Source organism: Arachis duranensis, chromosome 5 (assembly GCF_000817695.3).
Source record: "Arachis duranensis cultivar V14167 chromosome 5, aradu.V14167.gnm2.J7QH, whole genome shotgun sequence".
In the NCBI taxonomy this organism is placed as follows: domain Eukaryota; kingdom Viridiplantae; phylum Streptophyta; class Magnoliopsida; order Fabales; family Fabaceae; genus Arachis; species Arachis duranensis.
Window position 1 is genome coordinate 4114871 of NC_029776.3, and position 26688 is coordinate 4141558.

The following is a 26688-nucleotide window of genomic DNA, read 5'->3' on the forward strand; positions in this document are numbered from 1 at the left end:
TTCTTTCATCGAGTCTATAATTCAACAACCATGACCAAAACTTTCTCAGAAACTTCTTAATTAGTTATTGGCAATAACACTGATACAAAAACCAAAAGAAAAAACACATATAATTCAGTACAGGAGTGCAGAAATTTCAAGTGCGATTAGTTTAGTTAATGATGATGATGATGATGGACTATAGGTCTATCTCTATCTGTATAATTGTGGCGGTTTTGACGATGAGTTTGTTGGCTTCACATGGCGGTTGCAACGGTTTGCATTCCTTCGGTTATGACATGCACCACTTGTTTTCCGACCCGGTGAAGGGAATTCTCGGTGTTGATGAGTTTCCTCAGAAGGGAACTCGTCAATACTATGCTACTATGGAACAAAGAGACCGGGTTTTCCGGCGACGGAGGCTCGCCGGCCAACACGATACGCCGCTCACTTTCGCCGCCGGCAACGATACTTACCAGATTGACTCCTTTGGATTGTATGACTTCTTCGACCATTCTTAATTTTCCATTCCTCCTTCGTTATCTGATTTATTTATTTATTTTTATTATTTTGGTATGGTTGCTAGTTTTTATGAGAACATTAAAGCATGTTAATTAAACTCTTTTTTTTATAAGCAAAAATTTATATATATTTCACACCAAAAGTGCTACTAGGTCACAGGTTCATAGGAGATTTTATGAGTTGAGGAAGTATGGAGAGTCAATGGAATATTTGTACAATGTGTACTATGGAGGTTTAGAGATGTTCGATTCAGTATTAGAGATATAACCATTAGTGTTACCTTTTCCTATCAGTTTAAGCTTTTGGGATAAATGGTTTCATGATATGCTATCAGAGCTCTATGTTCATTTTTTAATTCATATTGGGCCAAATAAATAGCCCATTGTACACATTGTACAAAGATTCCATTGGCTCCCTAACGGGATTCGAATGAATTTTGCCATACAGAGAAAGAAATTTCACTTTTTCTTTCTTATTGTGTATTTTTTTATGATGATGTGTTCGTGTGTATATGTAATAATGTTGTAATTCCTTTGTTTTTCTTAATGGTATTTTTCAGTTTGCATTTTGCCAATGTTTCTGTTGGGACACCAGCTTTATGGTTTTTGGTGGCATTGGATACCGGAAGTGACTTGTTCTGGTTACCTTGCAATTGTACCAGCTGTGTCCATGGTGTAAAGATATCAAGTGGCAAGGTATAACTTGCACTTTTATCTATAGGACTTTTAATTGGATTTATATTCTGTGTTAGCACTATTTATGATCTTTGAATTTGTTGCTTGTATTGTATGTGACAGACACTTAAGTTTAATATCTATGATCTGAAAAGATCTTCTACAAGCCAAAATGTTCTGTGCAATAGCAGCTTATGTGAAGAATCAAGTCAATGCACTTCATCGAGTAGCACTTGTCCATACCAAGTTAAATATCTATCAAATGGTACTTCAACTACTGGAATCTTGGTAGAGGATGTTTTGCACTTAGTTACAGATGATGATCAAACAAAAGATGTTGACGGTTCAATTACATTTGGGTAAAAATTCTCAATACTACCTTGCTATTTATAAAATTGGACTATTCATTGTACATGGTAAGTGTAGGGAGTAGAAAGTTAGCTTCTAGGAATGTCGATGATATCATTAACCTCACTCCTAAAAGCTTAAAAGTTTGAGGTATTGGATAGAAGTAAGCACATGAATAGTTTTTATATCCCCATATCTTCTCTCACACAAGATGCATGAAGATGAAGTATAGATAATGCATGAGCTTATCTTATTAAAAAATGAACTCTAGATTTCTCAGCTATAGCAACTTTGACATCATATCATAAAACTATTTCTCTCCAAAACTTGAATTGTTGGATAGAGAAATACAAATGAGCTTGCTATGTAACACATTACAATTGCAATAACAACCGTGTCCTAGAAATCTCTAGCAGGTTTTGACTGACTTTTATCAGTGAACAGGAGAATATTAAGTTTCCTCGCGGATTCCTTAAACTAATACTTCTAGTCATGGTTTCTTCGTTTCTTTTTCATTCTTGTTCTTCGAAACAGCTTGGTATACTGGACTTTCTTTTCTTCGCATTACTTGTGATTAGAATCTGCAGGTTGTATTATCATCATTTTCATATTTGAATATGTTGTTGCAGTTGTGGCCAAGTTCAGACAGGAGCATTTCTTGATGGGGCAGCTCCAAATGGTCTCTTTGGACTTGGGATGAGCAATATATCTGTTCCAAGCATCTTGGCCAAACAAGGCCTTACTTCAAATTCATTTTCAATGTGTTTTGGACCTGATGGCATTGGGAGAATCACTTTTGGGGATAATACCAGCTTGGTCCAAGGAAAAACACCATTTAACCTCGTGCATTCGCAGTAAGTGCCCATCAATGTTTGGGGATAATAACTACATTTCACACTTATCACTTGAATGGTCATCTACAAGAGAATATCTATTGAATAAAACTCAAAATAGACTCATAGAACTGAAACTAGAGAAGGATATATAATATATCTTGTCCAACTTTACTTGTGCTTATTTTAACATGGATGCCTCTTGGTAGCCCAACTTACAACATCACAATTACCCAAATCATTTTGGGAGGAAATGCTGCTGATCTTGAGTTCCATGCAATATTTGACTCTGGCACCTCATTTACATACCTAAATGACCCAGCTTATACACAGATTACTGAGAGTGTAAGTAATGTACACTAGAGTTTTATTTTATTTTGTTTTATTGGTTTAAGATGATATCTAGAGTGACACGTCACGTAAAAAGTGGTTAATATTTTCTGTTTCTTTTTGCAGTTCAATTCAATGATAAAGCAAAAACGGCATTCATCTAGTTCTGGCTCTGATTCTGATCTCCCCTTTGAATTCTGTTATAACATAAGGTGATTATTTTAACTTGACTCAAACTGTAAACTTCTTTTGTCATTTTAAACCATAGCAATTACTTCCACCATTCTATTCAGAAATTAATGTAACTTCGTACAAATTATCATGCACTGATTTGATTTCCACTTTTCTGGCAGCCCGAATCAGAGTGTTGAAGTTCCCATTGTGAATCTGACTATGAAAGGTGGAGACAACTATTTTGTCAAGGACCCTATAGTAACCGTTACTGGATTGGTGAGAGCATCAAATACAACTTGGTTAAGGATTCGTGATACTATTGAGATAAATATCTAATGATTTTCAGCCGTCTAGCCTCATGATTGCTTCTTGTGATATCCAGGATGTTGAGTTACTTTGTTTGGGCGTCTTGAAAAGCGACAGTGTGAACATCATAGGACGTGAGTATTTTGAATTAAAGAAGCTGAACAACATCCATTTCTTTATATCTATCACTATCTATCTCTATATTAACTATTAAGGATGTACTAAATTTTCATAGTGACCGATATTCGATGATTGTGTTATCATTTTGGAAATTTTTTTCTTTCAATCGATGATTCATGATTCTTCCATTCTTGTCAGCAAACCTGCCTCTACTGCATCATTCTTTGGGACTTTTTTGTTGTCTGTCATGTTCAAAAACAATTCATGCATCAATATGACAAATACAAGCACAAAGTTCTATCACTTATTGCTGAAGCTTTGATACATAGTTGCAAACGTTCATTATATTTATCTTCATGCAGAGAACTTCATGACTGGTTACCGCATAATCTTTGATCGCGAGAACATGGTTTTGAATTGGAAAGAATCTGACTGTGAGTACAGTTTCACTTCTACTCCATCACCATAAGAACTTGGCTTTCATTACTACTTCTCCATTAGTTATTATTGTTAATATGTTTTTTTTTACCAGGTTATGATGATGAACTCTCCAACTTAAATATTAACCAGTCTCACTCTCCTGCAATTTCTCCTGCTATTGCTGTGAATCCAGAAGCAACTTCAAATGTTTCTAATAATGACCCTGGAAGGCTGCTACCTAGTCACTCATTTAATTTAAGGCCCAGTTTTGTATTTATGATGGCTCTTTTCTTTATTTTAGCTATTTCTTGATCATACCCTATAGCTATTCAGCATTCAATCTTGTATCATTCAAATTATTAGTATTTTCTTTCACTGGAGAGTTTATAGGTTTCTTTAGCCCACACATACACACACCATATATAGAAGCATTATTATTACTCTATCCATTTTTTGGGGATATCTCAGTAGCCTTATTGATTTTGATTATGAGTTTGTAAATAATATAGCAGCATGTGCAGCTCAGTTGTAAACTGAACAATTAATAGATAGCAAAGCATATATAATACACAGTACTTTTTATGTTGAGTAAATAGTTATTTCTGATTATGAAAGATTGAAGTACTAACTAGTGATCATGACTAATTTAAATAAATTTTGTAATCATAAAAGATTATGTGTGTAGTTTGAATAAAAGTGATTTTATAGAATTGATTTTGGATAGAAGTAAGTTTGTGTCAACATGATTTATGTTTGGCAACTCTTTACCAAAATTGATTTTGATAAAATAACTTTTTTTGGATAATATTAGTTAAAATCATTTTTAGATAGATAATTACTTAAAAGGACATGACATTAAATTATAATATTATTTTTTTATACATGTTTAATTTTTTTATATTTTTTTCTTATATATTTTTTATATAGTATATTTTTAATACTCTTAGTACTCTTTTTTAGTACATTATAATTTTTAACTATTATTATTATTATCTAATGGGATCAATAAATTCTATTATAAAAAGATAATAATAAATATAATACACAAAAATTATAACTATAAAAATATATAATGTCAAATAAATTTAAACTTTAAAATTCGAAGAACATTATACATTTTACTTTTTCTGAAGTGCATTAACATTCGCCAATCATGCTAATGGTGCAAGAATTGGGAACTGTAACGAAAATTAGAAGGAAAACAAATTTATTAGTGGTGCTAATCTTGCTTTATTTTCCCCTTAATTGAATTTTTTGTTCTCGTTTACCAGGGGCGACACCTCTCTATTGTTTGATAGGTATGAGATCCACATGAATAACGGCATATACAAGAAACAAATAGAGGCTTCATTATTGAGACCAAGTTATCTAATCTTGGCTGTGTAAATTAATTAATTAATTAATTAATTACCACCCGAAAAAATGCATCTCCTTAAATTATACAAAGGCGAACCAATTAAGAAGACATATTAGCTGCCGTCAGCTTTAGCAGTTGTAATTAAAGTTATTATGTGAAGAAATCAATTTTCATCAATTAGCATAAGTATCCAATGTTATGACCCCACTATGGAGGAAAAGATAGTCACAAACTCACAATAATAAACTTTATATATATTACACTTATCTAATATCTATATAGTTAGTTAATTAGGATTATTTAACAGTAACTTTTCATCTCAATCATGGGAGAAAAAACCTCCAAATTATACTGTTAACTTTTACAAACAGCACCAGACAGACACAAATGTGTAGTTTCCTCTTCTTAAGCTTGCAATACAAGTTATGGCATGAAAACAACAAAAAACCTTAGATGGCTCAATCTTAACAACAAAGTGCATGCCTACTTCATAATTGAGGATGCTGATTCCCTTGGAGGTAAAAATAAAGGGAAAAAACAGAGAGAAGAAAATGTGAATATTGGTGACCATAAAAACAAAAGGTGTCTAACTAATGCTGGATTGTTGGTAGAGTATTACTGTTAGTGACCCCATTTAGAAATTGGTTATGACCACCACTAACTAGGTTGATGGAGCCAGTTCTATCAAAAGTCTAACTATAATATCAATCAATGTGTCTAATCAAGAGAAGCGCATAGTAAAAAGTAAAAATTAAAAAGGATTTAACTAATTCGTATTTTAAAGACATATTTTAAAAATATAATAATAAAATTTTTTTTAATGTTTTTAATATTTAGTGGAGAGACAGAGACTGAGAAACAAACAAAGACTAAGAGACAGATTGAAATAAATTTTAATATTCTGTTTGGTGGAAAATGGGAGACAAAAATTAAAACAAGAATGAAACTCTAATTTAATTTGTACAAAGGGTAAAATTAGAATTAATTAATTGAAATGAGGGTATTTTAGGTATAAAATGTTATTAAAGTTTCAGTCTCCATTTCTAAAAATTTTAGTCCCCTATGTCCCACTTTTTGGAGGTACTGAAATACTGAAATTTTATAGACAGAGACATAAATTCTAAACCAACGAACATGATATTGAATCTCAGTCTCTCAATCTCTATTTCAGTACCTCAAAACAAACGCTATCTTAAGGCACAAGTTAATAAAACCCAATTTAAAAAGTTCACTTCTCACATTTAGGAGAATGTACTAATGGTCAACTAATCATAATAATCTATCATGGGAGATCACATTTTGAGCTTAGTCGTCTTATTTGGGAAGACCATCAAATTATGCCAATGTACTAGTTATAGCTGCACAAAAATATAAGTTTTTATGTACACCAAACACAAGATAGCAACTCTTGAGGTATTTAAAGTGAAAGGTACGTGAAAAATCTAAGAATAATAAAATACATGTCAATGTGATAAAAACAGATTTGTACCCCAAAACAAAAAATTTGGAGGTTTATTTTAAGAAATTTCAATTTATTCCTATAAATTTTCTATGAAAATATATTTTCATGTTCGTTTGAAGTTTTAATAAAATCTAATTCCAGGAACAACTTGCTTTCAAGAATCACTTCTTGCCTAAAATATAAAATTTTATTTTTATATAAAAATATGGATATTTGATATTCTCCTATCAAGGAAATAAAAATTAAGATATAAGCTTATTATTATATCCCCCAAATATTATGTTTTTTTTTAATCAAAGATTTCATTCTTTAATTGATATTAGAATTATTTTAGAAAAATCTATATCCAGGAATATGTAAAATAAAACATATTATAATTTATTCTCAGAAATATTACAATTTTTTTCATAATACTCCGGTATAATATTCTTAAGCATAATATTTTCGAAAATATAATTCCTTGAAATATATTTCTTAACCTTAAAAAACAAACTTCGGATTAGAGATATTGGGAGGCTCTAATGAACATGCACTACACCACAATATGTAATTCATTGCGTTTAAGAGGAACAGCACCTAATCACTAAATCCATGGAAAGAATGATAAAGTAAAAGAACTTTATAAGCCACTATTAACTACCAGTTACTTGAGCCTTCTGTAAATGGAGCCTAAAGTAACTTGTCTTTTTGTAATGATAATGCTTAAACATTACGATTCCATCCATTGATAATACTACTTAACGATATGATTCTCTGTGGTCCATCATATGCTAGAAAATAATTAGTCTCTTTTATGACTATAAAATGCCATTTTACCCATCTTTGCATTCCTAAGCTAAAAGCTAACATATCATCAAAGTAATCTTAATTGGCAATGGCTAGCAAGGTCCCTTTCTTGACTATGATTATCATACTTTCTGCAGTTTCCTCAGGAAACTCACTCAGCTTGAACCACTATGAAAAGTCATGCCCTAATGTTGAGTTCATTGTTGCCAAAGCAGTGAAGGATGCCACAGCTAGGGACAAAACAGTTCCTGCAGCACTTCTGCGAATGCATTTTCATGACTGCTTCATTCGGGTAATGCCCTACTATTTCATTCCTGGAGCATGCAGTAAATGTGCTTTAAGAATAGGGAAATGATAATGCCACTCCATATATAATTTTTTGTATTGTACGTTTGCATGAATTTGTAGAAAATAAGAGTGACATTACCAAAATAAGAGAGACAATATCCATTTCCTATATAAGGATTTCTCATTTCCTCTTTGTTTCCTACTTAACCCTTGCACCTATGTACTAATGCATAATTTGAACCTGTCATCTCTTGTTTGGTATACTTTTGAAGGGATGTGATGCCTCTGTGCTCCTAAATTCAAAAGGAAAGAACAAAGCCGAAAAAGATGGACCACCAAATATTTCTTTGCATGCATTCTATGTCATTGATGCAGCAAAGAAAGCAGTAGAAGCTTCATGCCCTGGTGTGGTTTCTTGTGCTGATATTCTTGCTCTAGCAGCAAGGGATGCAGTTTTTCTGGTAAGAGAACAAAGCCAAATATATCAATTTTCTCACTATAAATTCTAAAATTCTAAACAACAGTTGGTGTATATAATTCTACAGTCTGGAGGACCTACATGGGATGTTCCTAAAGGAAGAAAGGATGGTAGAATATCTAAGGCCAGTGAAACAATAAATTTACCAGCACCAACTTTCAACATATCACAATTGAAGCAAAGCTTCTCTCAAAGAGGTTTGTCAACAGCAGACCTAGTAGCTCTGTCAGGTAAGCTATTAAGAAAGTAAAAACCAATTACCATTTATTACAATCTACAGATTAACAGAGTTTAGAGTAACATGTCTTTCAACCCATGCATAGGAGGACACACTTTAGGTTTCGCCCACTGCTCATCCTTCAGCAAGAGAGTCCATAATTTTGATGCTACACATGATTGGGACCCTTCAATAAATCCATCATTTGCAGTGCAACTGAAATCAATTTGTCCTTTGAAAAACCAGGCCAAAAATGCAGGCACCATTATGGATCCTTCTTCAACAAGTTTTGATAATACATATTACAAGTTGATCCTCCAACATAAAGCTCTGTTTACTTCTGATCAAGTTCTGCTTGATAGCCAAGAGGGTAAGAACCTGGTCTTTAAGTTTGCTGCCTCAAAAAAGGCTTTTTATGAGGCTTTTGTTAACGCCATGATCAGAATGAGCAGCATCAATGGCGGGCAGGAGATTCGGAAGGACTGCAGAGTTGTCAATTAGAAAGTCTTAGGTCAATTCAAGTTAAATAGTGATTTACCAATAAGTAAGATGTGTGAAAGAGGTTGGATCATATTTGAAAGATGGCAAGAACATCACTCATTTTCCTTTGTAATAGAAATTCATGTATTGTACAAGTATGTATCGACAGGAGAAACTCCTGTGGAATGATTATGTTTTATTCCATTGCTTGATTGTCTGGACAAGAGACTAACCTTCTAAAAGCAAATGAATAACACAATAATAGCATCTGTGTCACCAAAAGAAAAGAAAAAGAAACTCCCAATTGTTAACTTTGAGCTACCTCATGCATTATCTTTTGAGATAAGAGCTATCTCTGCCAATTGAATGTTACCACTTAGCAATGATGCCTTGTGGGATGGAAGGAAAGAAAATCCATCAAGCAGCTCGAGACACTTTAGGCCCCATTTCCTCATCAAGAACTCAATAAGGTGATGCCCGCTGCAAAAGATTAGACAGATAAATTTTTAAAACACCATAAAAATATGGAGGTTGTAGAGCTAGTATGGAATCGGCTGATAAATTCTGAGCATCACATATAGTGAAAAAGTACCTTCGATTGTGGTACGAGGTTATAAAACTTGACCCAGGGGAATTTTGCAGCAGAAACGTCACAGTGGCAAAGAGGTCATCAAAGGCTAAATGCCATAAAATAAACAATGTTTTAGTTAACTTGATGGAGGAAGATGACAAATCCTTAATACCACATTGTCTCACCGTTTGAATCATACAAGACATCAGCCCCTAGAATAATAGTTGGTTGTAAACTGAATATGGATGAATCCCAAACACCCCATGTCAATCCTAGCACCTAGAAACACAAGGGATTTACACATTGACATTTATACAAAACGAAAAATCTGAAAACATAAAATTTCCAACATCATGTCTACACATAACCACTGGTTGTGCTCCCTTGAGCCACATGCTCAGCACATCATAGAAATTCCATATTAAACACGAGTGTAAAATCATAATTTCAATTGTAAAATGAACAAGCACATTGCTACTAATGAAATAACAGTTACTAGAAAGCATGTTACGCAATTCACTACATTTTGTGACTAAATTACTAACTACTCAATCAAAGGCTCACATTGCACTCGATTTTATTCAAGTCACACACTCTTCTCATGTTTTCAAGCACCTGCAAATTCCAAAAACAACAAGCAGCCATTTCAATAAATAAATAAAAACTCAGTCACTATTTGTTTATTAAAACCAAATTAGCTTAATTTGAAACCTCTAATCTGGTGGAGTCATCAGTAAGAGTAACATTGGCCCCAACTTTTGCTGCAACCAAACCAGGCAAGGAAGTTCCGGCACCAAGCTGCACGAAACATTAACAAGATGAGATGGGAAATGATGATAGTTCATACTTCATATTGAATCCACAATTAAATTGAAAAAGATTATACCTCAATAACAGTAGCTCCTTCAAATCGGTGCTTTTGTTGCCAAACATACTCAGCGAGAACTACGCTGCAGGGCCATACGAACAGGCCATAGTCCTCCTTCATGTTCTGCGTTAAGAGGGGAAAAAAAAGTTGCATGGGAATGATGGAAATGTTAGGCGTCAAAATCAGGGTTTCGTTTGGTGAACCTCAATGATGGATATGCATAAGGTTGGTGCTTCGGGGTCATCATCGGCAAAACAGTGGCGAGAGAGGGTGGTCATGGCGGTGGTGGTGGTGGCGGCGGCGGCGGCGTTGTCGTCCTCCGAGTTCTTGTCTTCCCCCATGTCTCCCCTGCTCTTCCCACTCATTTTTACATTATCTCTTAACTAATTTTAATTTGTATTTTCTTTTCCTATAAAGCATGCTTATTAACAAGAAAGATATAAACGAAAAAAAATAGCGCGATAATTTTCTTACAAAATTAAAAATAATGTTTTTTTTTCTTAAACAACAAAAGAAAACATAAAGCAAAACACCTATCCTAGAGTAGATATAATAATTTATTAGAGAGTTTCATAATACTCAAACTAAATACCATGATTGAAATTATTTCTAGTTCTATATCTAGTCATTATTTGCTTCTCTACATATCCAATCAAATTATACATACTAGGATCTTAGTAACAGTTCATGAATTTTGTTAACTAAATTAACAACTTTAAATTCACACCCACCAAGAAAGTCATGTAAAAGATAAAAAATATCCAAACAATCCGTTTCACACACTATGTCTCTCGGTCCGCAATCCCAAATTAAAACAAGGTCGCTCCAAATTGTAAAAAGCTCACATCGGATGATGGAGCAATGAAAAGAGCTACCAAAACAACCCGCAATCCAAACTCCATTAAAATTTTTAACAAGACAACTAAATCCAGCCAAACTCAAATTAGTAAATAAACTAACATCACAATTAACATTAAAACTATTACTTACAAGAAGTTTTCAGGACAAATAGTTTCTGAAAGTATTAAAAGAAGTACACCTATTCATTAGATTCATGACCGTGCTTCTGATGAGAGCAACCACCTTGTGATCGGTCCAATAATTTTTGGCATTGAAAATAGTATTGTACATATGCCTCCAAAACCACCACACTCTGACCTCTAAAAAAGCCTCCTAACCAGACATGACCTTTTGAAACCAAGCTTTCATAGAGAAGTTTTTAACCGAATCAATAACCTGAGGATCTAACATCTGCCAAATAATTCTGGAATATACACAATCTCTAAGGCAATATTTTACTGTCTTTGGAGTCGCATTGCATCTCTGGCACATAACCGAACTAGCTAGATGCCGCCTGAAGCGGAAGACCTCTATCGGGAGAGCGTTATAAACCCCAAACCACAAAGTTAATTTGATCTTTTTCGTAAGATTCAAGTGCCAAAGCTAGTTTCAGTTGCTATTTTCATTCCAATTCACTTTATTCTTTAACAACCAACAATAACCTTCTCTTACACTATACCCTTTTGTCCCTGCAGGCCACCAACTCTATCCCGGTTCCATGTCAGCTAAGGTCGGATAGTACAGGCAGTAAATGAAATGCTTGACCTTAAGAGGAATTGTCGATGCAAGTCTCTCCACCTCCCAAGATCCATCATGCCACAAATCTGTCACTACAAAATCATACTCAGATATGTGAACAAAGGGAATAAGATCATAAAGCCTTCCAAAAAGAGTCCACTCATCATACCACACAGATTGCTGCACATCCCTAATATTTCATTTGAACCCATCCTTGAGAACATCAAATATTTTGAGAATGTTCTTTCAAATGGTTGAAACGTTCTGATTGTTGTTGTTGCCAAGAAAAGTTAAATTCCGAAAATATTTATGCATCATAATCTGAATCAACAATTTGTCTCTATTATTGAAGCAATCCCAAACTAATTTGTTAAGAAGCGCCATGTTAGTTGAGTAGGTATCCTTAACACCCAAACCACCCGCCCTTTTAGGAATTATAGCAACATTCTACTTAACCAACAGTAACCCTCTCCCATTAGTTTGGCTTCTCCATAAAAATTGTCTCATCAAAGAATTTATCTTTTCACAGGCATACTTTAGAAGAAGAGCAATCTACATGTTGCAAATCATAATAGAAGCCATTACCGATTTAACCAAACAAAGTCTTCTTGCCTTATTCAGCAAACACGCCTTCCAACTAGTAAGATTCTTCTGAATCTTTTCAATAACATCCTGATGAGCTATCCTCTTGGGAGACCTTTCATACCCAATATTCACTTTTAGATATTTTTTTAACTCCTGACAAAAACGGATAGTAGAAACTTCCGAGAGCACTTCTTTTCTTCTTTCAGAAATATTCTTTGAGCACTGAGCCTTAGTTTTGCTAAGATTCACCTTCAATCCTGATGCTTTAGAAAATAAATCCACAATTCACATAACCTCCCCTACCTAAATTTTTGTAGCTTTATAGAAAAGCAGGAGATCGTCAGCAAACGTCAAATAGGAGATTTTAGGATCATGTCTAGAGACCAACACAGGTATCCACAACCCTTGAGAAACCCGATGAGTAATAAAACAAACAAGAGCCTCCATACAAAATGATATGGGGACATGGGATTCCCTTGACTCAAACCCCTCTTTGGGTTGAAATTCTGAAGTTTCTCACCATTTTACAAAATAGCCAATGAAGATGACGTCACACAGGTCATAATAAGATTAATAGTAGCTCTCGAAAAACCAAATCTAATCAACAAAATTTCAAGGAATCTCCAATTTACTCTGTCATAAGCTTTCGCTAAATCAATCTTAAAAGTCAAAGTCCCTTTTCTAGACTTAGTGTTCCTTATGAAATGCATAATTTCCTGTGCAACAATGATGTTCTTCGTAGTTCCTCTTTCTGGGATAAAACCACCCTAGAGCAGACCAATGATCTCCAAAAAAAATGGTCTGACCTTGTTCACTAGTACTTTTGTAATAATTTTGTAAAAAAACTACATAAACTAATGGAACATAAATCTCTTAATGAAGATGCAGCTTCCACTTTAGGAATCAGAATAATGAAGGTCTCAAAAATAGCGAAATTTAAAATCTCACCCTAAAAACTATCTTGATTAACCCTCACACATCATATCTAAGAGAGTCCCAAAATTCTTTATAAAACAGAGCATGAAAAACATCCGGCCTCGGAGCTTTGAAAGAATTCATGGCCATTACAGCTCTTTTCACCTCTTCTAACGCCACCGGTTCAAGAAATCTTTGACAGGCCTTATTGCTAAGAGAGGGGTAGAAAAAATCTCGCATAGCATTCAGGTCAATATTCTCTTGTGTAAAAAATAGTTTTTGAAAGAAAGAATTTGATTCCTACTCAAGTACCTGCGTCTCACTAGTAGAGGTGGAAACAGGTCAGGCCAGGCCAGACTTTGCTCTTAACAGGCCTAACCTGTCATGTAGTCAATTGGCTTGAGTTTGGCCTGCAGCCTGTTATATGCTTTTTTTTTTAAGTACTAAGGTTGGCATGTTATTCAGCTTGGTCTGGCCTGAAACCTGTTAAAAAGCTTGATATTTTTTTTTACAAAAACAAAAATATTATTTAAAAAAAATATTTTCTAATAAACATATTTAAATGTAATATGTCATATTTAATATTTATAAAAAAAATTTAAATTTTAAGGTAACAGGCCCAAGCAGGCCTGATAGGCCAATAAGGCTAATTAGTGAGCATAGGTCTGGCCTATTAATATAATAAGGCTTTTATAAGAGTCTAAGTCTGTGCCTATTTTATAATAGGCTAGGCCAGGCCAGGCCAAATACAGGCCAGGTTACAGACCCCTGACAAGCCGCCTGACCTTTTTCTACCCCTACTCACTAGTACAGGTTCTATCATCTAACAACAACCCATGGATCTTATTTCTCTTTCGCCTAATAACGTCTGTAGGTAAAAAAAAACTTAGTATTCCTATTACTACATCAAACCCACTACTCTCTAAATTTTTGGTACCACAAAAGCTCTTCCTAAAAAGGATAGAATTTAGCTCCTCCTGAATACCTTACTCTTTCACCCTCAACTTCGGATCTTTCTCACTCTCGAGAAAAATCTGAACATCATTCAGCTACCTCTCTAACTCCCTCTTTTTAACAGTAAGCACATCCCTCTGAACTTCTAGCAAACTCCTAACAACATTGGGGATCCTTTTATTCCAAGTTGTATGAACAACATTTCGAAAAAGCAGATGAGTCATTCATGCAGCTTGAAATTTAAAGGGACGGGGCCTTCTTAGTTATTCCAACCTTTGTACTTCTGATGAGTAAGGGACAGTGATTAGAGCGAAGACGCGCCAAAACCTCATTATAAGCCTCAGGAAATAGCAAACGCCACTCCTGATTAATGATCGCTCTATCCAATCTTTTTTGCAACATGTAACCCCCTCTGACCTTCTTGTACCAAGTTAAACTCCTCCCAATAGCTCCCATATCAAACAATTAACAATTTGTCAGAGCATCTGCGAAAAGCCTAGCTCTAACATTATTGGACGTTCCTCCTCTAACCTTATTTTGCAACAAAATCTCATTAAAATTCCCTAACACAATTCACAGATCTTGTATTATATTAGATACCCTGATTAAATCATTCCATAGACCCATTTATCGATGGACATGGGGATTAGCATAAACTGTACTGAAAATATTAGAAACATTGTCCATAGAAATTTCAAAACTGATACATTGATCAGCCATGTCAACCATTCTCACAGTCATCATAGAATTAGAACAAAGAACTCAGATATCCCCATTATGGCCTCTAGCCTCGACAATCCCAATATCATGATAACCAATCTTACTTCAAAAGGATCTCATTCTCTCAAAAGAACATGAGTTTCAATAACAATAAAAATCGTTAGATGAAATTTACTAACTAATTCTTTATAATTCACCCGGGCCATTTTGTTGGAAGCCCCTATAGTATTCCAAGAAAAAAACTTATATATACACAATTCATAAAAATAAAATGGACATAAACAAAAACCAACCTCAGCAAAAGTCTCTTAATGCAGAAATGACGGGCCTCTAACATTTTTACCACTTTCTTGCCTCTCTCCAACTCATGGTTGCTCGAAAACGCTCTCCACCGCAATGGTAGCCACCACCGATGGGTTCTGGTTATGCTGGTTCGACTCACCATCATTGTCTTGGAACACCGGTGGGTTTTGCAACGAGGCTGGCTATTTTTAAGAGTAGGGGTAATCGATGGCGTGACCGCAGCGGCACCCTTGATCTTCACCCCATCATTTGTTGATGTTTGAGACGCTTGAGAGGAGTAAGACCCGCGACCCGACCCAACATGTCATGAAGGCCCCTTAACTTCCTTCTTTGGGCCATTCTCAATCTGACTCATCTGCTATCCAAAAATGAGAGGTTTCTTACCTTTAGTAGAAGATTGGGCCTTCCCTGTTTTACCCACTTTTCCTCTTCTCTTGCCACAAATCTTAGTCCAGCCCTCTTCTTCTCCCAACGTAACCATCCTTTCCTTCTCCCATGCAGCGTGCTTGTCTTTATCTTCTCTGCGGAATCTGCAACTGGCGTGGAATTAATTGATATAGATTCAAATTCAAAAGCTTGCTGAACATAGTCTGACAGACGCTTCTCAGGATCCGTCGCCATGTCAACTGTCCATACCTGGTCCTCCACAGATGCCGAGGTAACCACGATCATGCTACATTCACCTGTGACATGCCTAAAGCAATTGCACCTCTCACATATCTGATGGTAATCAGTGGCTAAGAGAAGGGGGGTTGAATCTTAGCCCCTTTTTCTTTGTGTTACTTTATGCCCTTAAAAATAGCTTCAAGAGATTTTTCTTCTTTTTGTCTCGTAACTAGTCAAGAAACCTTTTCTTTTTGTCTCGTAACCAGTCAGGAGATATTTTTTAATTTTGTCTCCTATGCAACAAAATCAGAAATAGAGTAGAAGAGAAAGAGAGAATCACACCAGGAAGTATTATGCTTCAGCTGCTAAGGTGCAATGCAGCCTACATTCAGTCTACATCACAACAATGATGGAATTTCACTATAATAATCTTGATTACATACACCAATTCTCCCTATGAACTACCCTTTCTATCCGGGACAAGTCCAGAATTTATCCCCAATCTTGAACTTGACTTGGTCGCCTACCAAGCTTTCAACTGCTAAGTGCTAACCCAACATGCAAGGGGATTCCCACATAATCATGATACACAACACAGATGTACAAAGAAGGGGAAGCCTCCAAGGTTGAAACGGTTGAACCGAGCTAACTTCTTATTCTTCAATCTCAAAATCGGTTCGGACAGAGAGAGGAGAGAGAGAACCGAATGCAAAAACTAACATGCAATTACCTCTTCCTCATCCCATCACTTCAAGCTTCATCAATCTGAGCCTTCCATCTTGACTTGGTCCCCAAGAAGGATTTCTGACCCTTGATGAACACTTGATCCTTGACAGCTCCTTCTACTCCACTTTTTCTTCTTCCTCCACGTAGCTACAGTAGCTTACCTTCTGTGATGGATGAACAAAAAGTAGAGACGAGCCATACCATTGGGATCTTTTTCTCTAACCGAATTGGATCTTTCACCATTTTTAGGTATGGAGATCTTGAGACTTCCTTACCACATCTTACCTTTAGTGGTAAAGATCTCAGCCACACCATACTGAGGATCTTCCTTTTGTAAGAGCCATCATCACCTTGGCCTCTTACTTGTCCATAGCTTCTCTGCTTCTACCTCTGATGGCTTGCTTCTTCAACCTTCTTCCTGACATAGATGTGACCGAAAGTAGAGAGAGAAGAGAGAGAAAATTGAAAAGCTTTCAATGGAATTGAAGAAAGAAATTAAAATGTGTTAAGTTTCCACTTTCCAAAACTCCCATGCCTTGTAATGTGTAAAATCAATTAATGCCATCAAATCAATTTCAAACTTTTTCTTTCCAGTTATCAAGGCAATTAAACACAATTAAATAAATTTGAATTCCATTCCTTTAGTGGGATTAGGTGTCCATGGAAAGCATGTAACATTGTTTTCTTCCTTCTTTTAATTTCGAACTAAGCTTTGTTAGTCTTGCAACAAAGAATTAATTGGGCTTGTTTCTCAATTTTCTGGCCTAACAAACATAGCAATAATTTAGTCACATATTATTAAAACATTTTTGCACAAGGCTGATTATTTTTACCAACATTTTTGGGTTTGAAGTTTTCTTTATGCCCAATGACCAAAATCTGCTAGCAACATAGAAATTATTAATTAAACAGATTTGAAGCATAAATCAATTTAATAATTTCTAATTACTATTTTAATAATGTTTGATCATCATCTTAATTTGGAGTTTTCCAAACTCATCAATATCAATTGTAAACATTCATATTCCAGGCTATATTCATAGCCGTCCACAAACACTCTCCGAATAACCAGCAATCCTAAATTTACTTGAACACAAGCCCGAGCAAATTTGTCTCTCTCTGTTGACTTGGTTGCAAGGTCTATCTTGACTAATTTACCTACAATAGAGGCAATAAACATGATGGCTTTCTCATGATTTAAAATCTGGAGACCATGGCTTAACCGCGATGTAATGACCTAACATCATCTATAGACCCCTTAATAAAACATTTTTCCTATCTTCCCTGAGATCAAATTTGACGAGGAAGTGATCGAACCCCACATGCAAAACTTTATAGCCACCTTTAAGCCTCTATACCCCCTTTCAGTTTATGCACCAAGGCCATATAGTTGAAGTGTTTCCCAAGAGCTTTGGCATCGTTTGGTTTCAAAGACACAGACACAGAGACATGGACATGCTAGAATATGTCCTATGTTTGTTTGTTGAGACACAAATTTTTTATGGACATGTTAGTACACAAGTATATACAAAATACATGTATTCAGTGTACTTCCAAAATAATGAGACACAGATACACAATCAATTAGACACAATTTTTTACTCATTTATCCCTTGTTAATTTCTTAATCCTAATTCTTTTTTCTCTTTCTCCTTCTCCATCCACCATGACCATTCTCCTTCCTCCCTCCTCCCTCCTTCCGCCGTCACATCCCGTCGTCTAGATTCGCCGTCAGCGTTGCATCTCCTCATCCAGATCCACCGCTGCCGCCGCATTTCCCCCTTTGCTCAGATCCGTGTGCTGCCGCCGCCGCTGCGTTTTCCACTTCGTCCAAATCCGAGTGTTGTCCCTCCGCACGCTGCCACTCGTCTCCTCCTTCGTTCAGATCCACCATCGCCGCTACGTCTCCTTCTTTGTCCATATTTGCGGCTGTTGCCTCTCCTCCCTCTTTGCAATGCCCACGGCCGCGTCTCCCTCTTCCTCTTCGAGTTTGCTATTGCCACCGGTTCCTCTACCTTAATTCTTCTCTTTTCATAGTTTGCTCTTCAATTACCTTTTCCTCCCTTTTTGTTTTTCTGTTGAAAAATAAAATTTTTTATTTGTGGTGAATTGTGTGTGATAATGAATCTGTAGTGATGGAAATGGTGGATGATAGTAGTAGCGATGGTGGCTGATATATTTTTTTTGTTTTATAAGGATAATATGGACGTTTTCTAATTTTATTGTGTCTTGTTCAATGTTTACCAAACACAGTACATAGACACTAATAATTTGTATCCATGTCTTTAATGTCTATATTTTTGTATCTTTATCTCAAGAGATACATAAACCAAACGCTGCCTTTAATCACTATGGACTTCCTTATAAGGTTCTAATAGAGCGTAGCTTCTTCAGTAAAATTAACATTCAGAGGTGTAATCGCTTTGTTTTTCGGAGACTACTGCCATCGTATCACTATCCAAAACATCAACCTTGTCAAGTCCCAAAATTTTAAAAGACCTGATCACCTTATAACGTAACTAAACTTTATGAGTCACTATAACATTATTCTTACCTAAGTCCTCCTTATCACCCGAGACAATCCTTGTTGTACTCTCTCCCGTAATCTCCTTGATTGGTAAAACCTCTAGCCTCGTCGTATTCTTCTCTCAGACACTCCACCCAACTCTCATCAGTCACTCTTTCGTTATCCATGTTGTGTAACGTTTTATGTGTACAGAATGCTTTAATCTTTTTTAAATTTAAAAGGTATTTTTTTATAAAATTAAAAAAATATATTTTTGAACTTCTTAATTAATTAATTAAAAGAAAATTTTAATTTTAATAAATAAAAAAATATTTTAATGTAAAATATTATGTAATATATTTAAAATTAATAAACAAATAAATAGTGATGCAGATGACATAATTTATATGTTGTTGTTTAGTTTATCTATAATTTTATTACACTGAAGTATATTAATATACCATCATAGCGAAAGAAACATCAATATATTTATGCTAATTTGATAAGTAAAATAAAATCTCGTTTTACTTCCATAGACTACACCGTGTATATTAATCATATTTTTACTCTATTTATCCATTAAATTACAATACCTTTTACATAAATATTATTGACTTATCTTTTGTATCTAAAATCACAATATTAAAAAATTTTCACATATTAAAATAAAATATTAATTAACTAATAACAATATTATTACCTACATATCAACAATATTAAATATTTCATGCATATTTAATAATAAAAATTGAATCTATTTTGAACCTTTTAAAACAAAATTATAACTGTACTCAACTAGCCAAAATTATATTTTATCCGATTTTAAAATGTCAAAGGTCGAACTCATTTTTTTTAGTTTTTTTTAAACTAAGAGTACTATGTGTTTTTTTAGTTAAATCTCAAAATATTTTTTTGAATTTGTAATTGAGTTTTAATGTCGTCCTTCATTTTATAATTGATCAATTTTTTTTTAACTTAACAAAAGTGATTCACAATCCTTCCTAAAATATTTTTCGGAGACAAATTGATCACATAGTTGGACAAAGACCATACTAAAAGCCACACAAACTTATTAACGTCATAGTTTTTTTTTTAGTGCGCAAATATAATTGAAGTGAGGAGTGTTAAGGGACAGTAATTTTGTGTTTTATATCCATCAATCTCACTTTCCTTTTGATGATTAAGTGCTAGTCACAAAAAACAAAAGTTATTGACACATAAACTTTTTCCAACTGAAGGTTTCATATCTGGTACAAAAACTCGTAATACGCCTCCTCTCTCCTCCTCCAATGATGATGGCTCCACCACCACCAACTCCAAACCCAAGCTCAATTTCCCTCGCTTCATCAACATCTCTATTATGTCCAACGCATTCTCTGTAACTGCTTTATCCCTTCCATTGCTCCTGATATCATTATCATCGCTGACTACGTCAAGCGACGCCTTGTCTCCCACGGAAGCTTCTCTCTTACTCTCTCCTTTGCTGACTTCTTTGTCAAGTTCTCCTCCAAGATCGGCCCGGACAGTGTCAACAACAAGGCGACCATCATCTACTTTATTAAGATAATGTTCGAGGATTGCAAATGTGCGAAATTCTAATATTTTTTTCTAATCTTTTGTCCAATTTGTCCTTCTTCGATGATGCGAATTTAGACAAGATAATGATTCTTCTTACTAAAGACCTTTAGGAGATAATAATAAAAAAGGTTAGATTAACAAGGTTTTATTGGTTTTAAAAGATTCCGAAAATAGGGTGCAAGCTTGTCTTTAGAGAATTTCTCAATTTGGTTAGGAAAGAGAGTGAGGTTTTTGAAAAAATTTTGGTTAAAAATCTGTTGCTGTCAAAGAGTTGATAAAAAAATATGTTAAATTTGATGGTAGCAGTGATAAAAATGTATGTATTATCAATTTCGATTAGGGTATTTAGAACTACTAGAATTAAAGTACTTAAAGCTTTGTGAATTAGAAAAATTGTTTTAGGAAGGTTACTAGGTATATTTCCCAGTATATGGATAGGTTTTCTACTGAAAATGTGAGTACTTTTGGGCAAATTTTGATTGTTTACACTTTTCCTATATACTCATCATTCCATTATTGAATATTCGCGGAAAAATATCTCATGGATGACTGTTATTACGTTTAGAAAAATATTTGAAACTATTACAAAGCGAGAGACAAAATTAAAGCTCTGTTGTAAGTTTGGAAATTACTTTAATATTTAACTTTTTGTTTTTCTTTCTGCAAATGAAAATGCAAGCACATTTATCACATGGAAGAAATAACAACAAGAAACTCGAAATTAACGGTATTAGTTGTAACAATTAAGTTAGTGTGTGTTTGAATTGGCATTTGTCAAACTGAAGTTTGAATGAAAATAATTTTATAGAATTGATTTTGAGGAGAAATAAATTTGTATCAACATAATTTATATTTGACAACTCTATACTTAAATTAATTTTGATAAAATAAATATTATTTGAATAATATTAGTTAAAATCACTCTTAAATAGATAATTACTAAAAAAGACATGATAATAAATTATAATATTAGTTTTTTTATGTATGTTTAATTTTTGGATATTTTTTCTAGTATATTTTTATATAGTATTTTTTTAGTACTCTTAGTACTTTTTTTAGTATACTATAATATAATACACAAAAATCTCAATTATAAAAATATATAATATCAAATTAAAAAATAAAAAAATAAACAATAAAAAAAAGATGACTCATATAAAGAAAAATAATAAAATTTTATAAACAAAATAATAACATAACATACATAGAAAGTAAGATTGGTACTTGATAGAAAGAAAATAAATGGTTATAATTAATGATTGAATATCAATTAATAAAATACAAAAATTAAAAATTATTGATTTCTATAAATGTGTTTTTGACTGTAAAATTATTTCTATATTTACAAAGATAAAAAATAATTAAACCAAAAATTAAAACTTTCAAAAAATTTAAATATATCAAAATAAACAAACCCTTAATAATAAAACGATTTTAATGGACACACAATATTTTAATGCAACAATTAAGTTAATAAGCAAGCTGTCCGGGACAAAGACACAAGATTAAGATTTTAAATGGAGTATTGTTTAAGGCAATTTTAGTCATACGTTTAACTAATGTTCTAAAATTATTATTATTATAAATTTTAATTTTTTTTAAAAGATAAACTAAGTATATTGAAAACTATATTTTATTTTTTCAGTAAAAATTGTTTGATTAGTAATTTTTATATGTATCTTAAAAATATATGGTAGCTAATTCTTTTTAAAATTTAAAAAAATATATAAAATTTTTTATTAACTGGGCGTATTTTCTTGACGTGAATAACTAAAGAAAAGTCCAAATAGAAAGGAAACAGGAACAAATGCAGGGGCATTTACGTAAACTCATGTGTGCACTCTCACACAGAGGAACAAAACCTGGCACGCGAAGCGTTCTACGAAACTTTCTTCGAAACGCATTTTCTTCTCTCTTTCAACATAACACAACAAACCAAAAGCTCCTCTCTTCACTGCGATCAGATCGCTCAAAATTTTGGAACCCTAAATTTGCTGCATTTTGGTTTCTCAATTTTGTTGAAACCCTAGAAGCCACTTTGCGTGCAAATCAATAATCTCCTTCTTCCTTTTGCTTTGATCATCAATCTCCTTCCACTAGCAAACGCTGTGAGATTAGAGGTTAATATTAACCCTAAACACCACACCATGGCCATGGCTGGTAACCACTCAGCTGTCTCACCGTGGAATCAGGTTGTCCGCGGTGGCGAGTCCGAGTCTGTACTGGCAGCTCCATCTTCTGCGATGGAATCGGCGGTGGCCGTTGAACCTTCGCTCCCTTCTGGTTCCACCGCCGTGTCAACTTCTCTGTCGGTAGAAGATTCCTGCTCCACCGCTGAAAGCTCCAAAAACGGTGGGAACAAGGGCCGAGCTGCGAAGAAGCCTGCCTGGAACAAGCCATCATCCAATGGCGGAGCTTCGGAAGTTAAGCTGGTAATGGACGCGGTCTCTTGGCCTGCACTTTCCGAGTCTACCAGGGTTGCTATTAAATCAGAATCATCATCAAAGGGTTTGTTGGATGGATCATCATCCTCTGTTCTTCAATCGCAGGTTCGGTTGAGATTTTGTTTATTCTATCACTTAGTGAGTGTTGTTTATTAAAATTTTAAGTTAGCTGAGCTGATGTTTACTTGTGTTCTCTATGGTTTTCTGATTCGTGATCTAGAAAATGCAAGTTTTTATTAGGTTTCAATCGACCAAATTGCATGTTTCTGCTGTTATGTTATTGTGTCTTAGAAAATGTAGGAAAATTGGATTTTGATTTTGCCGTGTGTGATCGTTTGCTTTAGTGGCACATATGTTGTTGTTGTATATTTGTTTTTCTGGTTTATTTGTATGCAAATAGACAATGCCATTGTTTTAAGTGCAAATATAGGGTATGGGAAGCTCTTCCTCTTCACAAAGACAAGTGAATGATAATGCAAGTGCAAACCATATGGTGCCATCTCCAAATCGCCAGAAGCCATTTAAACATAACAGTCCAAATGTGTTTTCTAATGGTGGTCACCCACAGCCGCCTGCTTCCCAAGCTTTGACAGCAACAACTGGGTCCCATTATCAACCTCCAATCGAACATGCACAAAGAAGTGCATTTGTGTCTAATGATCGTCCACAGCAGCGTAATTCATTTAGAAATCGTAACAGTGGTTCACATCAGCGTGGAGATGGGTCTCACCATCATAATTATGGGAACAGACGTGATCAGGACTGGAATACTCAACGGAATTTCAATGGTAGAGACCCCCATATGCCACCACGAGTTGGTCCTAGATTTCCAAGACCTCCACCTCCACCTCCTAATGCTCCTCAATTTATTCACACAGCACCAGTTAGGGCATTTGGTGGTCCTATTGGTTTCCATGGTAAGTACGCTGTATTAGAGATGATTTCTTTCAGGATATGCATATTCTGTGATGACTGTATTCGTTTTCAGATGTAGTTCCTCCAATAGTATATCTCCAACAACCACCTTCACATCCAAATTTACTAAGAGGGGTTCATTATGGTCCTCCAATGCCTCCTCAGACATTGTTCTACACAGGTCCAGACCCTCAGTTGCATACTAGGATAGTCACTCAGATTAATTACTATTTTAGGTACTGCTTTCTATGTGGTCTGTTAGTAAATTCTTCTTTCTTTAACCGGTTTAGAAAGTTGAGTGTAGACATGCCACTACTTGTCTATTGCAGTAATGAGAATTTGATTAAGGATACATTCTTGCGGCAGAACATGGATGACCAGGGCTGGGTTCCTATAAGATTAATAGCAGGCTTCAACAAAGTAAGTTGTTTAGGGTAAATGTGTGCTTGGTTTATTCATATGTGAGAAAGTTATTCCTCCTTTGGCTACACTCATGGAATGACAAATCATCTTAGCGCACGCTTGCTCACCCACACACGCATATATATAAAGAAAATTTCATTAAGATGAAGAGAATGATAATATAAATTGGGATAAGAGTTATCCTATACAATAGCAGAGCAAGAAAAGGAAAAAGAGGATTTTTTTTTCAGGTGGCTTATTACTAGAATAGTAAAAGCTTTATCTTTGAATAAGAAGCTAATTTTCTGATTTTGATAAACTTTTTGCCGTCAGTCCTTTTGGATTAAAATCCAGCTTTTCTGTACGGATATTACTATCATAATTATTTACCACTACTATCATCTCACGACTAGATAAGTGGTGTTCTGAATAGATATATATCAAAGTGTGGACTAAAATTAGCTTTATGATTTGATATCAATGATTATTAAATTGTCCTACCCTCTATTGTATACTGAGGTCTATCTTATTGAATTGTCTACAATATAAGGTATGACACTGGTAAAATGGAATTGGAATGGTTCAATTGGTTTTTGTTTTCATTCTTTTTGTTGTTATTTTCATTGTTTTGTATTTCCAAGATTTGTATTGAAAAATTGATAACATGAAATGAAAACAAGTATTTTTATTGTTTTCACTTTTTCTCCCTAAGATCTTGATAAAAGTAAATCCTAAAAATGAAATTAGGGAATGAAAACAAAAGCCAGTGTGACTCAAATATTTGTCATCGTTTTGCTGCCTCCTTTAGGCCTCAGTACAATAGAGTATAGGACAATTCAATAATCTTTTGATACTTATGTTTTACCTCATGTTTTTGAATATCATTGTAAACATTTTTTAATTAATTCTATTTGGATAAGTGGCATTATTTGTTATCAAATGATATATTTTTTCTTTCTTTCCGTGGACTGTTAGGTCATGCATTTGACTGACAATATACAAGTCATATTAGATGCTGTTCGAAGCTCATCTGTTGTTGAAGTGCAGGTATTTTCTTGTATTTATTTGATCGAAGGTAGCATCTAGCAATTTTAACTCGTTTATATTTTTATAAAATTATCTTCTTTTAAATTGATTTCTTTTTGTTTATATATCATAGGGTGATAAAATAAGGAGGCGAAATGATTGGAGGAGATGGATCATACCTCCTACAGTTCAATTTCCCAACACTGCAGACTCTTCGATACAGGGAACTGTGAATCAAGATTCGCTGTCAGAACGAGTACAAAATATTACTTTGAGGACAACTAACCATGATGGTACAAGAGAACTAGATGCTCACACAGATCTTTCAGAGCATACTCTTGGGGAATTTAATAATCCATTGCAGTTTTCCAATAGCCAGAGTACTGGTCAATCTGGAATTCAAGGAGCAGATCATCCTGTTTCGGCAGGAAATTAGAGTTGTAAGATGTGCTTTTGCACTTTTTTTTCGAGTTCTTAACAGGACATCAAAATCAAAGTTCTAAAGATGGAATCAGTTTTTCGGTATGGCATAGTGGGATTCACAAAAGCATAGCTCATGATGATTGAGAAACAAGAAGTTATAGAACAACAAAGAGGACTGAATGGTAAATACTTCTCTAAAACACAGATTCTTTGCCCTCTTCTTTGGTTCATCTTTTGGGTGGAGTTAGTAGTAAGCATGATTACTGCGATTACTTGTTATGGGACACAATGTTGCTCTTACCGGTGGTGGTATGGTTTTGCTTCCGTGTGGGGAAATTTTGTTTTCGCATCCCCTGTTGCCCCCTCAGCTGCATTTTAAAATCTTTGGGGTCATTGTCCCACCAGGTAATGAAGCATTATGATGTACGGTGAGTTGATGGAATGCTTGACATGTTTGATCACTTTGATGCCTACCTGCAATTTGGGACATAATAAGACTAAATGTGCTACTCAGTGCAGCTATAAAGTAATATTAGTTGATATTTATGTGATTGCGCAAATTTCCTGTTTAAACATTTCTAAATTTTGGAAACTGCTTTGCTTTGTTGATAAGAATCGAAATTTCTGAAACCATGTGACCGTGCTTGTTTTTGCTAATAGGATTTCATATCATTGCTGTTAGCTATTATGATTGTGATATATTATTTTACTCTTATTTCTGAAAATTTATATGATGATATACTAAATTTGGATGACAAAATTATAGTTATATATGCCATTCCTCAAAACATTAG

The 26688-nt window shown here is 34.4% G+C and overlaps 4 protein-coding genes across 6 annotated transcripts; 3 read left to right on the top strand and 1 right to left on the bottom strand.

Annotated features, from left to right (window-relative positions):
- The first annotated feature begins 6 nt into the window (after window positions 1-6).
- Window positions 7-4299, top strand: LOC107487449 (aspartyl protease family protein 1). The gene is made up of 10 exons (XM_016108092.1): window positions 7-475; window positions 1061-1196; window positions 1299-1534; window positions 2153-2377; window positions 2566-2701; window positions 2813-2898; window positions 3040-3136; window positions 3243-3300; window positions 3649-3720; window positions 3819-4299. Exons 1-10 carry the CDS (start codon window positions 159-161, stop codon window positions 4016-4018), a joined length of 1563 nt encoding a protein of 520 aa, XP_015963578.1. The 5' UTR covers window positions 7-158; the 3' UTR covers window positions 4019-4299.
- Window positions 4300-7269: 2970 nt separating this feature from the next.
- On the top strand, window positions 7270-8978 carry LOC107487450 (peroxidase 64). The gene is made up of 4 exons (XM_016108093.3): window positions 7270-7603; window positions 7872-8060; window positions 8145-8307; window positions 8401-8978. Exons 1-4 carry the CDS (start codon window positions 7400-7402, stop codon window positions 8793-8795), a joined length of 951 nt encoding a protein of 316 aa, XP_015963579.1. The 5' UTR covers window positions 7270-7399; the 3' UTR covers window positions 8796-8978.
- LOC107487451 (uncharacterized) lies at window positions 8627-10611 on the bottom strand. Of its 2 annotated transcripts, XM_016108096.3 has the most exons (9): window positions 10417-10611; window positions 10232-10336; window positions 10057-10143; window positions 9910-9960; window positions 9531-9624; window positions 9367-9451; window positions 9148-9254; window positions 9008-9042; window positions 8627-8776 (listed from the first exon to the last, which is right to left on the bottom strand). In XM_016108096.3, exons 1-8 carry the CDS (start codon window positions 10576-10578, stop codon window positions 9011-9013), a joined length of 723 nt encoding a protein of 240 aa, XP_015963582.1. In that variant the 5' UTR covers window positions 10579-10611; the 3' UTR covers window positions 8627-8776; window positions 9008-9010. The 2 variants fall into 2 exon arrangements, with proteins under 2 accessions (XP_015963582.1, XP_015963580.1); XM_016108094.3 differs by lacking the exon at window positions 9008-9042 and having other exon boundaries at window positions 8632-8776; window positions 9097-9254.
- An 11944-nt stretch (window positions 10612-22555) lies between these two features.
- On the top strand, window positions 22556-26486 carry LOC107487305 (la-related protein 1B). Of its 2 annotated transcripts, XR_002375134.2 has the most exons (7): window positions 22556-23233; window positions 23559-24045; window positions 24117-24279; window positions 24373-24463; window positions 25421-25492; window positions 25605-26076; window positions 26300-26486. XR_002375134.2 is itself a non-coding variant. In XM_016107924.3 (6 exons), exons 1-6 carry the CDS (start codon window positions 22832-22834, stop codon window positions 25905-25907), a joined length of 1518 nt encoding a protein of 505 aa, XP_015963410.1. In that variant the 5' UTR covers window positions 22556-22831; the 3' UTR covers window positions 25908-26486. The 2 variants fall into 2 exon arrangements, 1 of the variants encoding a protein (XP_015963410.1); XM_016107924.3 differs by having other exon boundaries at window positions 25605-26486.
- Window positions 26487-26688: the final 202 nt, after the last annotated feature.